Here is a 16,345-nt window from a genome sequence, read left to right on the forward strand (position 1 = left end):
ATGGGCTAACTGACCTGCCTTTTCACTGGTGCCCCGCCAACATATGCCATTAGCGCAAGCGGGTGGGGTTACCATTCTATTATCATTCATTAAAAAAAACCGTAACTGCAGTTGTCAACCCACCTGTCGATCTTGGCAACTCCTGGAAAAGCTCCCCTTATGGGAGACGCCTATGTTTAACAGTGGAAAGTTAACCGCTGATACGGTTAATTTTAGTTAATATTATCGTAATCTATTCCTTTACTCCATTTTGATTATTAGGTATAACTTTCTCCATAATTTTATTTCAAACATTATATATTTTTAATGTTTAATAAATCATAAAAATCGCCTACAATTCTTATCTCAAGTTGGAATAGCTTATTTAATTCTGGACCCATTTTTTATTACAGCTATAAGTAAAAGGATTGGCAGAATAAAAATACTAAATTGTATACAGCAAATGTTTAATATCAAGTTATGTATTAAATATAAGCAGTTCTGAAATTATGTTGCTCGGCGCGTTGCTATAGTGTTTAAGTGTGTAAGAGACGAACTTTTGAAGACAGAGGGCCTACTGTTTAGCCCTCAGTGGGGGGTTGGAGCAATGCGCCGAACAACCTTTTGAACACAAGCGCACATCCAAACTCGTTTACTTTACTGAAATATGTTTTATCGAATATCACGGATTCCGTTTTTATTCTATTTCGCTCGAGTGATGTTTTATTGATGTTTTGTTTTAGGCATTACGCCGCTTGATTTGTTGCCAAGATCGTAAATAAATATATTGGCGAATCGTCGACTATGTATGCATATAGCAGAGGCATTTAGTCTCGAACATAAAACTCTGCCTATTTCCTTATTTAATATTCGACCTTACTTAAAATGGCCCCTACCGTTTTTACCGTCTACCGTCTTGAAATTATTTTGAATAAAGTATGTTTTTTTTTCTTTATAAAACAGGGAGCAAACCAATATACAGAATTGCACAATTCAAAGAGTAACGGAAGAGTTCCTTGCCCGTCCCTTTTCACTTGACTTGCCAGCGATATTGGCGTAGTGGGATTTTGGGCTAATAACATCAGGCCCATTGACTGCAAACACGAAGAAAATGTGTACATTTAGTTGCGGTAGAAAAAAAATGTGAATTTTTTTTATAACACAGGGGGCAAACGAGCTAGCAGCTCATCTGATGGTAAGTAACTACCGCCCATGATCACCCGCAACACTAGAAGCATTGCAGGTGTGCTGCCGGCCTTTTAATAAGGAATTTTTTTTTTCTTGAAGATTACGATTTCGTATCTGTTCGGAAATACTGTTGCTGGAAGTTGATTCCAAGAGTGGTTGCGCGTGGAAGAAAGTGTCTTAAAAACGCACGGTGAGGGACCGCCACTAATCCAGATGGTTGGGATGGAACTTTAGTTTGTGATATGTTGTACAGTTGTCAAAATCAGCAGCAGGTATCAGTCTAAAGAACTCAGCTTAGTTATTATTGTTTACTAACGTAACTTGACTTGTAGCCAACATTGTAAGTGGATTAATATTGTTGTAGACTCATTATTTATCCTCCCGTCCATTTCTCTCTAATTCACAGGTCGATGTTTACGACAATTCATTATTTAGAAGGACGTTTTATTTACTAACTCAATTATATATTTGGGTTTCCTTTCCTCGTTCAAAGTTTTCTACTTAAATAGCCAACATTGGGCACTGGAGGGAGCATTTAATTCCCAATATACCTAATCAGGTTAGTAAACAAGATTTTGTCGTCGTAGGGAACCATTTACCTAATTCGCCTCTCTACACAGAAGGTCGATTCCTTGCGGCTCATTTCGTTATTTATCAACTATGGAAGCTATAAATGTAACTTGTCTATGCAATGATATTTATTTGTCAAAGATTTCCATTTATTTGCAGAACAAGTAATAAAAATATCTTGTCTTTAATTTCTATTTTATTAATAAGCAAGTCGCTACATACGTGAGGGATTAAAACAAATTGGTATTAATTTTCGTTGTTAATACAGTAAGAATTTTGTGGTGAAGATTTGTTTAAATTGTATAAAAATAAAATGAGGCATTCATAATAATTATAAACAAAAACGTTCATAAGTACAAAACATCAATAAATCATTATCAATGGCACGATCGCGTCGTGCACAACGTTATATTTTTTGTATTTAGAACATTTTCAATCTAAAATTGCCATCTTGCCGGTGCAATACTCAAATTCGATCATTTAAATAGATCTTTGACCATTACTAAACAACGCCATCTAGCGGGATAAATGTGCGCTTGCGCTAGAAGAATCCATTCAATACGATTCAATATTGTTAAAAAAGAATCACAAAATAAGAGGCAGATTTGAGACAAAACACTTAGTCACGCTAGTCAATAAAGGTTCAAAAATTGTTCAGTCATAATTTATAAGAAATAGTATTTTTTTTTTTTCCACAATATCATTATATTTTATAGTTATATTTAAATATTAAATATTTTCACAGCACGATCCCGTGATAGGTCATCCCATACGACGTGGAGGGTTTATTGTCATATAGACAACAGTAATTATAATATTGTAAATATAGATGTACAAGAAATCCAAGTTATAGAAACTTGCAATTATTATTTCAGCTTGTATCCATCCACTACTGAATACAGATCTTCCCTAATGCCTTCCAACATGTGCTGCCCTCTACATTTCGTTATGATATTAATATATTTATTAAAAAATTAGTTTCCGTTACCAAGCATGTGATGTGTGAATTTTGTGTGAACAAAATGAAATCAGTTCTCTCAAACAATACAAATAAGTAGAAAAACAATGAAAAGATTTGAGATGCCCATACTAAGACCAGACTATTTTCAGTACCGTCTTTTACTACCTGGCTGTATATCTTGGATTTTTTGTATATCTATGATTGTTGACGTTTAATGCGTGATAAGACTGGCCAGTTCCAAATTAGATTGTGCCATCTGTATCTATGATACCCTTCACCACATTTTTAATAAATCAGCGGATTTTTTTTTTATTACTCGTCCGGAAACAATATTTTGTCTTTCAATTCTTTAGTCACCTCCTAAACTCTACTGGTTCAGATAATATTTATGTGTACAGTTTTACAATAAATTCTTGCTCTTTCAGTTAGGAATTCAGTTTTGTATTATGTGACGTCTAAAAACATGGAGCAATTATGCTTGGGGAATATAGTTAAAGTAGTATACTATTAACAAATATAAACCGATTTTCACTATCATTTGTGATAAAAGAAGTTACTTGGATTTAAAAACTAAACTAATGAATTGATTTTTATAAAGTATCTGTGGCACTCATATGTACGTATATCCTAACAGATAAAAAAATAATTTTCCAAATCGGTTTACAATTGACGGAGTTATGAGGTAATAAACATAAAAAGATTTGAGGCCAGTTGAAAATGTATAAAATTGATATTAGCTGGCGCATTTTGACCACATGAATACACTTCTTCTTATGTCAATTCTATACATTTTACATGTTGTCATCAATGATATTGCTAAATGGCTGTTGCTGTTCACAGCATCAGTATAAAAATTAGGTATTAGTATAGAAATTAAATATTATTTAAAAGTGAAAATAAAAAAAAAAATAAAACCTGGAAATTCACGATTTACTTACATCATCATCACAGCACGACGATATAACGACCACAATTTCGGGACTGACATCCATCTTATCACGCATTATTCCATACATTTGACAAATCAAATATTGTACATGTAGTGATGAATGCAAAGACACAAACCGTGGACACCCCTCACTACAGTACAATGATATCAAAATGAAAGCGACAATTATTATAATAGGACCATAGGAGTATAAAAATTACAGCTTAATTAAAATGATATTACTGCATTTGGCACGCGTATGAGCATTTTATATTGTTAGAGAAATAATTATGAACTGTGCTCAAGCATCAATGCACCGTTTGACATTGGCTGTCACATCTGACATTAATGATTTGACATTGTCAATGTCAAACGTGCAGTGCTAATTTGCAAAATAAACAATCGCACACATTTACATTACATAAATGAATAAACGTAATTTAATTAACAATGTTAAATAAATGAACATTGCTAAATAATGTTTAATCCAGTTTGAATAGGAACAGAATTCAAATCGCTTACTCGACTTTTTTAAACTACCATAGAAATAATACGGAAATCCATTGGAAACCCTTATTTTATTTCAAACGAATAACATTTTTTTTTAACGTTGTTAAAATTTATTTTCTATCTACGTCCCTAAAACGAGATACTTTATTCATTTTTATTTATTCAATCACAAATTGTAAATAAAATATTTTTGTTGTTTTATTAATTCGTTTCAATATATTTATATAAATGTAATCAATAGTCACGACAATAAAGGACAATTGATATACTACAGAGTTTATTTTAAATGAATATGTTGTTGTTTTATATATCTTATGAGGTATGAGGTCCAAAAGATACTGAATTAAAGCATATTTAAGAGTCACCTTAAAACTTTTAAAGAAAAATAGTATTATTATGGTAAAACCATTAAAACAAAATATATTTTAATATTGTATATATATAACATAAATATATATATATTTTGGTATTATAAATTATTAAATTATAATACGTATATAAATATTCAGCTGTTGAAATAAGAAACACAATTTAAATATATAAAGCAACGTGAATACGAATTCGATTCCATATTAGTGATTGACATATATTTAAATTTATATCCCTGAATACCAATGTAAAATCCAATTCAATATGTCAGATTATGATGCGAGTTGTTCGCTATTATAATAATTATGAGTAAATTTAATTTAATAAATGAACCGATTAAATGAAAATTAATTAAACTGTCGTGGTATCGAGTACATTTAATTAAATATTTTAATACGCGATTTATTATTTTTCACTCTCTCTTTATCTTGCCCTTCATATATTATTAATTATATTATTGACAATTTAAAATAATTTCTGTTACAAATTATACTATCTACGTTTTGACAGTACGCTCAGTGTCAAATGCAACTTTAGGTGAAGGCGGAAGAAAGGTAAAACCAAGATGGCGTCTTTTAGACGTATGAATAATTAGAAGAAACATAGTCGCCTTTAAAAGGGTTCATACCAAATTTATAGCGAAGACTAGCAACGTCATAATTATCTGTCAATTTGTAATAAAAAATGAACAAATTTCTTATTGGTTATTTAGAAAGCGTCCAGCGTTGAAGTAAACTAAAAGGTTACAAAATAAGCTGTTCAAAATATGTAAACCTGTCATTAAAAATTATGCACCTACTTCATACATATATTGCTTTTGAAGTTATCAAATACGTTTTTTTGCTACCAAAATCAAATTTTTTTTTGTGATAGGTTTATTTTTTATTTTATTTTATTTTATAATAATCTTTTTGTATGATTACCATTTTACTTAGTATATTTAATGAATAAATAAGCACATATATTGAAAATATGTGATTTATTTTTTAAAACTGACAGATAATCACTTTGCCACACTTTGGTACGCTTCGGTATGAGCTAAAAATGAAAAGTTAAAAATGAAAGAGCGTATCCAATAACGTGCGACACAGTAGATTTGATATGTGACCCCAAAAGAGTACTGATCAGTGAGAGAAGGAAGAAGTGCTTATCCACAGTGAACATCTATCATGCATCTACAAACACTGACATTTATAAATCAGAAACTCAACAATCGAGCGTATGAGAAATCTGTACTCCAATTCAGACCAATCTTCACTGAGTTGTTCTCAGTAGAAGTCTAATCAATAGGTGTCTTTGGGGTGTTTCACACCATGTGTCATTCGCACCTTAAGTAGATCAGTGGAGCTTTTCGGACCACGTATCGAACTGTTTACGATTTCTTTTATAATAGAACTTTTGGATTCCATTTATTTTTATAATCATAATTTCTTTTGAAAAAAGAACATACTGTGGTCAATCCCAGTAAAAAAATTACATTGTGAGGCACGGCCAAGGCAATTTACATTGTGAGGTGTGAAACGCCCAAAGATCCGATATAGATGTTTTAAACAAACTTTAAAAAAAATATTGTTATTTGTATTCATGCTATGCCCAGCAGTGGATTATTGAAATACAAATAATAAAATAACATTCCATTTAACGCTTTCTCATAAACTCCACTGTTCAGATCTGTTATTACCAACACTAAGGGTAAAACATTACAGTTATTTAAGGACATCGGTGTCGCATCCCGTAGTTTAGAGAAATGGGTACACAGAAACACACTCAGATTAATGCAAATTGCACAGCAAAATTTCCAGACGTACATGTTTCAAGTTTACATTATGTTGCGAGGATTATAAATAGGTATATGTGTGTGCTTTGCACTACGTGGTGTGCGGGTGAAGCTTTACACATGCCACTTAGTGGGGCTTTTCGGACCTGTGTTGGAAAATGGGGCGAATCGACCCCAATTTTTGTTGTATATTGGAAATATTACACAATGTGAAAAAATCTTAAAGCTCTTTTATGGTAGGGTAAAATATATATGTATTATAAAACTGTAGTGGTGTGAGTAGATCCAATATAAAATATGGGAGTGACTTATACTGTGACGCATGCGGCTAAAATGCTTTTCCACCTTTATTATATAGACCTACTGGAAATAATTAAGTCTACAACGGGACAGACAGAGACAGTACAAAGTGTGTCAGAGGTTGAAAACATTTTAGAGTTAATAAATTAATTTGTAAATTTTTAATCAATTTCAAAATGGAAAATGCTTAAAATAAGCTTGTATTTTTTTGTATTCGTTTTAAACGAATTTTTGATAATTATTATACTGGTATATTTACTCAAGTTAAACACAATAACAATGTATAGAATAATTAAAAAAGTTGACAAATAGACCACACCATAATATCATGGGTGTGTTATTTAATCAAACCCTCGGATGCGACAATCATATTCCAAGAGAGACTTACGTGACGACTTGAAGTCCACTGGATACCCGGTCGTTCACGTAATACGCCTATACACTGCTGTTTTGGGGTTAACATAGATACAAAATATTTATCTCTTTATAAACACATCAATTGGATTTACCTGTCAAATTCAATATCGCGGTTATTACACCCGTCAAAACCCGCGTACGAACGGATTTGGATAAATGACATCCCGTGACCTTTGTCTTTATTAAAACAAAAAAAATGTTTTACGATTTTAGCCGACGGTTGTCAACCCATGAATTTATATTTCTATGTAATATAAAAGGACTGATCAATTCAATTCAAAAATTGTTCAATATTACATATTTATAATAGACAGTGGTCCGTAACATTTATTAATAGAATTTATTTTTATGCAATTAATTAAAAAGACTTGTGATTTCTTAATGTAAATTGACAAATTCAAAATAACAGTAATAGAGGACGTAAAATGGCGGTGTTTTGACGGTCTGAGAGTTTTCATAGATGCAGACACATAAGCGGTCCAAAATTGAGACGTTGGTGATGTTGTATATTTTCGATCGTTTTTTTTTATTAGTCAAAAAGATATCTGTTATTTAAAAGAAGCAATTAAAAAAAATATTTTTAAGAAAAAATATCACTGTAATAAATGATACGTTCGTTTATGATAATGATATTCTTACTTTACAATTACACAAAAATGTAAATTACATTACGTACTTCGTAATGTAATTTATATTTACATTGTAAATGAAAATGGAAGAGCATAATAAAAAAAAGAATAGATACTACTAGTTCTCTCTGCCTATCCCATGAAGGGCATACCGTGAAGATAGGCAGCCGTAAACATAGCACGGAACATAATTATTTATCAGCGTAAATCTATCACACGAGTTTGCGGCGTACCTTTTTTTTGACACGGATACGAATATGACGTTCCAATTATAGAAGAAAATTTATGAAAATGCGAATTTCGTTACGGAGCGGTTTAGGTAATAAATTTGTCGATGGGAATCTACGGGGAAGAAAATTAAGGGGATCGTGTTTGGATGAACACTTAATAACGTGGGATACATCAATATTTATAGTGTAAAATTTCTTTTTATGTAACGCAGCAATTTATTTTTTTACTTATAGTACATTTGTTTTTATAGAAAGGGTATTATTATGTATGGAAATAATTAATTTCATATTGATCGAATCAATATTATTAGATTGCATTACTCATTTACTTATAATTCTGTGACAAAAACGTCTATATTTTGGTTTTGTTAACGATATTATGAGTAAATCAATAACAAACGGCCGTAATTTGTAACTAACTAACTACAACTATGTCGTGCGTGGTTAAAATATATGTTCTGTGAAGCAAAAATATTTCCATTATAAAATATAAATTTCATTGATTTTTTATTCAGGGACGAATAAGTACTCAAATTTTACAAAATTAATTAAACAGTATATAACAAAAAAATGTTTACGATTTCTGATTTTTAAATTGCTTATATAATTGTAGTGTAATAACTATCGTGAGTCATACTGTGCTTATGAAAAAGGACTTTTATGGAGTTTGAAGCTAGTGGGGCAACACTGAAGTCAATACGTAAATAAAACTGATATAAATAATTATAGTTCCTTCGTAATTGTACATTTTTTATTTTAATTCTGTTCTCTCCTCCTTTTAAAGTTAGGCAGAGAGAAATGTACCTTACTGATATCACGTCTTCTCCATTTAAAGTTAGGCAGAGAGAAATGTACCTTACTGATATCACGTCTTCTCCATTTAAAGTTAGGCAGAGAGAAATGTACCTTACTGATATCTAACATTGAATTGTTAATCAATAATCCTCTATGCCGAATGGTGGGATGATAATGGGTTGCTAAAAATCAGGGAGGACAAAACCCTCTTTGTACTCGAATTATAATGAAATTTACTTAGTATAATACCACCGCTGGAAATGTACTAGCCCGATAATATCACGTCTTCTGCGCGAGAAGCCTATTAAACTCGGCGGGTCATACAAAGTAAATTCTAATGGGCTTTTAACTTTAAGATTGTAACATAATATTACTTTCACACGAGAACTAACAACTAACGCCATCTATTATCAAGTAGCTGTGGAAAGTTCTAGAATACACCACTTGTTTTTTTTTCTTTCATTCAATAGTAAGTAATTACATATATGTGACAAGGTGATGGCCACTAATGTCACCAGGTCCAATTTGGTCTGCTTATATGCCTAAGATGCTATGGAAATCTATGGGCAAAACAATGTATGACTTAAACATATTCAGTGTAGAAAGCATTGCTGGTACAGTTCCCGTTGTCGTTAGGAGAGTCTGGATGTTCCTCTGGCTCCACTCCGTTGGTTCTCATCTCGTCGCGGACCTGATCAAAGAATTAATTTGTTTAGCTATTTTTTTTTTAATTAGAACGGCAAACAAGTTGACGGTCCACTTGATGGAAAGTGGAAAATAAATCTGGCAAGCGAATTCATCGATTGAATCGACATCGCCAGTGAGTATGTGAAATAGAATGAGATAGCAACGTCGTATGTCTCATTCCAACTCACGGACTCGGTAGCGATGTCGATTCTATCGACGTATTACCACTTGTCTAGAGGGCCTGTTCACGTCTAAATCACTGAAACAATTTTGGTGAAATTGGGATAGATAAGACTTCAGCTATATGTTTATGTATATAAGATATAAATTATTTTATCCCGAAAACAAAACTAGAAGGGGTGAAATAAGGGATGAAATCTGTATTAATTATTAAAACTGAGTTTTATATCTCGAGTAAGCAAGTAAGTAAGTCCCAAGTTTAAGGTAAGGCAAAAGAACTTTTTGGCAAGGTAGAAGCCATATTTAAGTGAAGTCTGTCCAATTTTCTTGGGGCTTTTTCTTTTTAAGGTAGGATGTTGTCCCTCAATACCTCCCCCCGTAGCTACGGCAATGCGAGTAAGGGATATAAAACTCAGTATTACGTAGATAAAGCTGCGGGTATCAGCTAGTAAGGTATTTCTGTACGGTCACCTTCTCAACTTGGCGCATGACCCTCATCATGTTGAGACCAGCCAAGTTCTTCAGCTCCTGTACGCTCCATTGGCCGCTGCGCAGTAGCTCAGCGAAGAGCTCAGGGTACTTGGACACGTCTTCTAGACCACGGGGGACCCTGGTTGTGGTGAAACAGTAAAAGTTATTTATTTTCTCCATTCGATAATACTTAGTAATATTATAAATGTGAAAGCGAGATTGAATGTTTGTTTGTTTGTTACGTCTGAGCGCCTTAATGGCTAAATAATCATAAAGTTTACGTTTATTTTTTAATACAGGGACATTTTTAATACGACGATTACATGATAGAAAGTGGTAACCGTCGCTTATAGACATGAGCAGTACCATGGGCATAACAGAGTATACTGTTTCGCCCGTGATACTCCCCATGCGTTGCCATTCCTGAGGACTCAGGTGTTATTCCTCTGTACCCAGTAAATTCACGCCATATCCCACCCTTCAAACCGAACACAGACAGACACCGCACACAGCCATGCAAGCAAAACTGCTTCGCGGTTATAACACAAATGGGACAGAGGTACCCAAGCAATCGACTTTTGTACAAAGTCCATTGTAATATTATCATTGAGAAATATGTAAAATTGTTTAATTATATAACGAATTACATTTGCGTAATTGCACTCAAAGGTACCTCTGAGCAATTCATCTGAGCTTGGATATACAATAGCGGAGCGCTGTGCACTCAAAGACTCGAGGGTACAAAGACCTTGCCACTGTCATGGTTATAACCTTTTCAAGTAATTGTATTTATTGATCGGGATCCCATTGTAAAAGATCTAAGAGACTATCTGAATTTATACGGTTTATACGTTCAAAAAAAAAAATTTCTTTCCAATTTAAAAATATGTACCGCAAAAAGAGAATGCCACCGCGGACTCTGTCAATCAATACATATAATAAAATCGCAACTGATAGCTGTCTGTACATGGAAGATACATAAGAAAAACAATTATAAAAGGGCTTTATCAATGCAACAGAATCCAAAACTATGATTTTAAGAATTTTTGTCTGATTCTCTGTATATTTGTGCACGCTAATCTCAGAAATGACTTAACCGATTTGAATGCGGTTTACGTTGCGGTTTGTCGCACTTAACATTTAAAGTTTATTTTATTTCAATCAGTTCATAAATAAAAAAAAAAAGTAATATCAATCTAAAGGATCACATATAAAATGCTATAAAGTAACCGATCAGTTGAATTGGCTGAAACTTTACGAAGGTGTTAGGTACGTAATTATCATTTAAGTATATAATACAATATAAGACCGGATTCATGAAGGGTTCCAATGGGAATGATATACGGGAACTACATAGTTAGAAGCGGGCAACGCCGCGGGAAACGGCTAGTGTGTTAATATATGTGTATAACAAACAAGTACAATATATATTGTATTTCAATTGTATTTAAAAAAAAAGTAAGGTTATATTGTTGAAATAAAATTAGTGAAAAATAAAAAGATTACTAACATATTATTGGATATCCAGACTATATTATGATTTTTTTAATGGGTGGTAATGGAATGGTAACTCTACCCGCGCTATCGGTATACACCGGCGGGGCACCTGTGAAGGATGATAGGTGAGGATGAAGCAGGTCAGTTAGCCTATCGTGACGAATTCAACAAGAATCGTTCACGATGGTCTCCAGGGGGAAACACGTGGAGGTCAACCTAATAGGGCATATTGCTAGCAATGGGGCTGTCAAACTCCATTGCTAACAATCCCTTTCCCCCCACTATATTATGGTTAGGCTTCATTATTTGTTAAACTTATTAAATGTAAAATTCCACTGACTGATTTGTTAGAGTTTTAGTTTTCTATATATCTTTGAATGAAACAATTATCTAGTTTTAGTATTTATTATTTTAATTATATATATATATATATATATATATATATATATATATATATATATATATATATATATATATATATATATATATATATATATATATATCTCTCTATATATATATATATATATATATATATATATATATATATATATATATATATATATATATATATATATATATATATATATATATATATATATATATATATAGTATATATATATATAATATATATATATATAGATATATATAAATTACATAGTTAAAACTTTTATAAATATCGTGAGCAAGGATGAAGTTATCTCTGACAGAAATCTTTTCCATTTAACTCAATACAGTTGGAAAGCATATCGTTAGCGGGCAGCTAAAGTTATACATGACATTTCTACAACTTTTTCTTATTTTCTTATTATTTGTATATATATGGTATAAAGTAAATTAAAAAAATAAATTCAAATGAATTACTATAAATTTATACTGTTTTGCCCTATTTTTTTTTAATATAGGGTGAAAATAAAATGGTAACCCCGCCCGCGCTATCAGTATACACCGACGAGGCACCAGTGGAAGATGATAGGTGAGAAAGAATGCAGGTCAGTTGGCCCATCATGATGAATTCGACAAGAATTAACCATGATGGTTTCCAGGAGAACCGCGTGAAGGTCGATCTCAGGGTATATTGATAGCAATGGGGTTATTAGACCCCATTACTAACAATCGCTTTCCCCCCGTTTTTTTTTTATTAGGGCATAAGAGAATAATTCTAAAAACTTACTAATGTGCATAATTTTTATATATTTTTGACGCTGTAAATACTAAAGCGTTCGTTATCCTTCGGTTTTTACTAAGAAAAACTCACTTTATAAGCTTTAAAATTGAAATTTCACAACCTGTACGATCTGGGAATATTTAGTCTAAGATCCCGCTGCTGACTTCTGCAGGAAAACTTTTTTATGGCCTTCAAACGCGACCATTTTTATAGGCAATTATCTGTTATTGTAAATAAACTCATTATAAAGATAGATAGATACTCTTTATTGTTTCCTCTAAAACATTACAATAGTAAACTTATTATAAATATAAACAATTACAAGAAATAATCACAATGAGAAAACAATGGGCGAGCTTATCGCTAAAAGCGATCTCTTCCAGCCAACCTTTGGATGGAGAGCAGTAATTATAAACAATAAATATAAATAATTATAAAAGCATGACGTATTTATCAAATTTACACAAATATCAGCTTTTAACTGCCCACTGCTGAAAATAAACCTTTCCTTATAGGGGTGTCGCCAGTAGTTGTCACGTTTGGCAGGCGGATTGGAAACCGCAGTTTGGCTTTGTAGATGTTTTAAGAGGGACGCTGCTGCTCATTTCTCGATGGAAACAGGCAGCTTATTGCCGTCCATATTTCATATCAAACCAAGTTTCATTAAAATGTCCTTCGTCTTATACCTGCAGAAGTGAGCGGCGGGATCTTAGGCTAAGAGCTAAGTCAAGCGAGCTTTACGACTGCCGTTTAGATTGAATGAAGCTGCCGGTGAACGTATAGTACGCAGTGTGGAGTTTGTTCATGATACTTGAGACAATGATAGTCCACTGTAGCAGTACGATGGAATTGCGTATTATTAATTTTATGATACCCATCACGCTGGTACATTTATAACAGCTAATATTATATATATATATATATATATATATATATATATATATATATATATATATATATATATATATATATATATATATATATATATATATATAGCTCCTATTACCAGCAACATTAATTGTTCTTTTTTTCTTTTTGTTATTTTAATTTTTTATTTTCTTAATAATGGTAATAAAGGTCATCTATCTATCTATCTATCTATTGTATTTATCAATGATATATTTATGTAGAATGAAGTATGACCATATAATTTTAAACATGGTATATTCAAATAAATATGTACTAACTTATATAAAAATATATGTTAACAGAGATTTAAAAGAGTAATTGTTAAGTGCCTTGCGAGCTCTTCTCAACAGACAACAACCTTCCGAACTTTGTAGTAGATAAAAAAATGACGATTTAAAAGTGCTTGTAAACAAATCTTTTTTTATACCACAGAGGTGGCAAACGAGCATACGGCCCACCTGATGGTAAGCGGTTACCGTAGCCTATGAACACATTGCAATACCAGAGGTATAACGCGCGCGTTGCCGACCCTGAAGAAACCTCTTTACCCCCCTTTTGAAGAACCCCATGCTGTAGTCTCTTGGGAAAACCACGGCAGGGAGCTCATTCCATAACCTGAGTCTGTTTGAATAAAGATAATTTGAATTTATAAAATAAATAAATATTTATGTATGTTTTTAAATGGAATAGTTACCTGTTTACACCGTCGAAGTCACCACCGATGCCCACATACTCCGCTCCGATCATCCTCTTGATGTAATGGAAGTGTTCTGTGAACAAATATTATAATTTTTATTTCGGACTTTTTTGGTCCATTAAATATTTATTAATAACAATATTCTTAAAACTAATGTTAGTAAATTTACATACACATATACACACACACACACACACATATAATATATCAAAATAATATACAGATAATCACCGCTGCACAATTCCATTGGAAATTGCGCAGCAGCGATTAACGTACACACAGTGCAGCCTGCTCGCCATCATACTCAGGATGCTGTTGGCGCTGGCACGTACTCTGCGCACCAGGGATGCACACCTTTTTCGCATCGTGGCATAAAAACAACCGACACGATGCTCGGCGAACATCCCTGACGCGCTACAGAATCGTAGCAGCGCCATCAACACCCTGATATTAAAATAGATATATAAATATCTATTTCAATTTCCACAAATTAAAAATAAATAGATGTAAATGTAAATTGGACTCTCTTTTCCGCGCTTAGCCTCTCATTTGGGCCGTTGTGCTTATGATAGATAGATAGATACTATCTATATAACAATAAATATAGATAGATAGATACTCTTTATTGTTTCCTCTAAAAGATTACAATAGTAAACTTATTATAAATATAAACAATTACAAGAAATAATCACAATGAGAAAACAATGGGCGGCCTTATCGCTAAGAGCGATCTCTTCCAGGCAACCTTTGGATGGAGAGGAGTAATTATAAACAGTTTGATCGGAGGCACGACTGATTACATTTTTGGCATCAGTATCGATCACTAATCCTGATAGTTATTTTGGAAATATATTTCATGTACAGAATTGACCTCTCTACAGATTTATTATAAGTATAGATAAAAAGACTTTGGTGTAAAGATTTTGAACAAATATTGTATTTATCTACTATTTATGTTAGGTTGTCTGTAAGAGATTGCTTTTAGCGGCAAGGATACCTTTTGTATATGCACATTCTGTATAAATACTCCTTGTATACATCTCTATTATGCGGAATAAAGAGTTTATTATTTTTAAACTTGTTATCTGTGAAGGGCAAAGCACACCTTTAGATGTTACGATCTCTACAGATTCTCTCAGTATCGAGTATTATTGAATAAAATTATAATGGCCGTGTGATTCCGGGGTAGAATGGCTATGGGAAAATGGGAATTTCATGTTCGAAGGATAGGCACCAGCGTCCCTTTTAAAACACCCTGTTGATATTAAAATAGATATATAACGTGTGTGAGCGTCGACTACTTGACTGTTTTTGATTCAATTTTATCAACAACACTATTATTATTTTAAAAATTAATAAAACGCACGATAATATGTTTCGTAGTCTCAAAAACTTTAAATATTGCTATATCATGTAATAAATAAATTTTTCTCAAACATGCTTGGAAATGTTATCATTATTTTGACAATCTTCTTCGATATAAATCAAAATTGCCGTACTGGCCAGGTACATGCGGGCAGCGGCCGGCAAAAGTTGTATGAAAATTCATATCTGTCGTGTTTTGCAGCCAGATAAATTACTATGTAAACTCATATCTGTCCTGTAAATTAAAAATGGAATGGCCTTTTACTGGCTACATGGCTACCAAGGAGGTAACAAATACAAGGTTTTATTTAAATTTCGAACTGGTTTGCAAATAGAAAGCTGTTTATTGAAAAAAAAAATCAAAGGAACATTATGGTGCGTGAAAAATTATTATTGTTCGTTATTTGTCATTGAATTTAAAAAGTAAAATTGTGTTTTTGATTTCCGCACATTGTTTGAGGAAATGGACTCACGTATGTATGTTTCGGCTACGCCTCGGCCCACATTTGCACGTTCGTCCATCAATGCTTTAGTTGCTGGCCGCTGCAGTAATGTACTATTTACTACACAAGGAAAAATAAATAACATTTATCATACAACATAATTAAAACGACGCCAGTATGGAATTTCAAATAATTGCAAAAGGTATTATCAAACTCATTTCAAAATTGGACCCGTAATCGCTTAATAAAGCTACAAAAAAAAAAAAACAGGGGAATAG

The 16,345-nt window shown here is 32.5% G+C and overlaps 1 protein-coding gene across 1 annotated transcript in view; it reads right to left on the reverse strand.

Moving 5' to 3' along the window:
• Nucleotides 1-429: 429 nt before the first annotated feature.
• Nucleotides 430-16,345, reverse strand: part of LOC113517853 (dipeptidase 1-like) — a 273,938-nt gene continuing 258,022 nt past the window's right edge. Inside the window, exons 10-12 of the mRNA XM_052895408.1 lie at nucleotides 14,257-14,332; nucleotides 9,992-10,130; nucleotides 430-9,344 (exon numbers count right to left, since the gene is read on the reverse strand). Coding sequence (XP_052751368.1) covers nucleotides 9,237-9,344; nucleotides 9,992-10,130; nucleotides 14,257-14,332 — 323 coding nt within the window. The 3' untranslated portion in view covers nucleotides 430-9,236. The remainder of the gene's footprint in view (nucleotides 9,345-9,991; nucleotides 10,131-14,256; nucleotides 14,333-16,345) is intronic.

Source organism: Galleria mellonella, unplaced genomic scaffold (genome assembly GCF_026898425.1).
Source record: "Galleria mellonella isolate WM207_F2 unplaced genomic scaffold, CSIRO_AGI_GalMel_v1 utg28, whole genome shotgun sequence".
In the NCBI taxonomy this organism is placed as follows: Eukaryota; Metazoa; Arthropoda; class Insecta; order Lepidoptera; family Pyralidae; genus Galleria; species Galleria mellonella.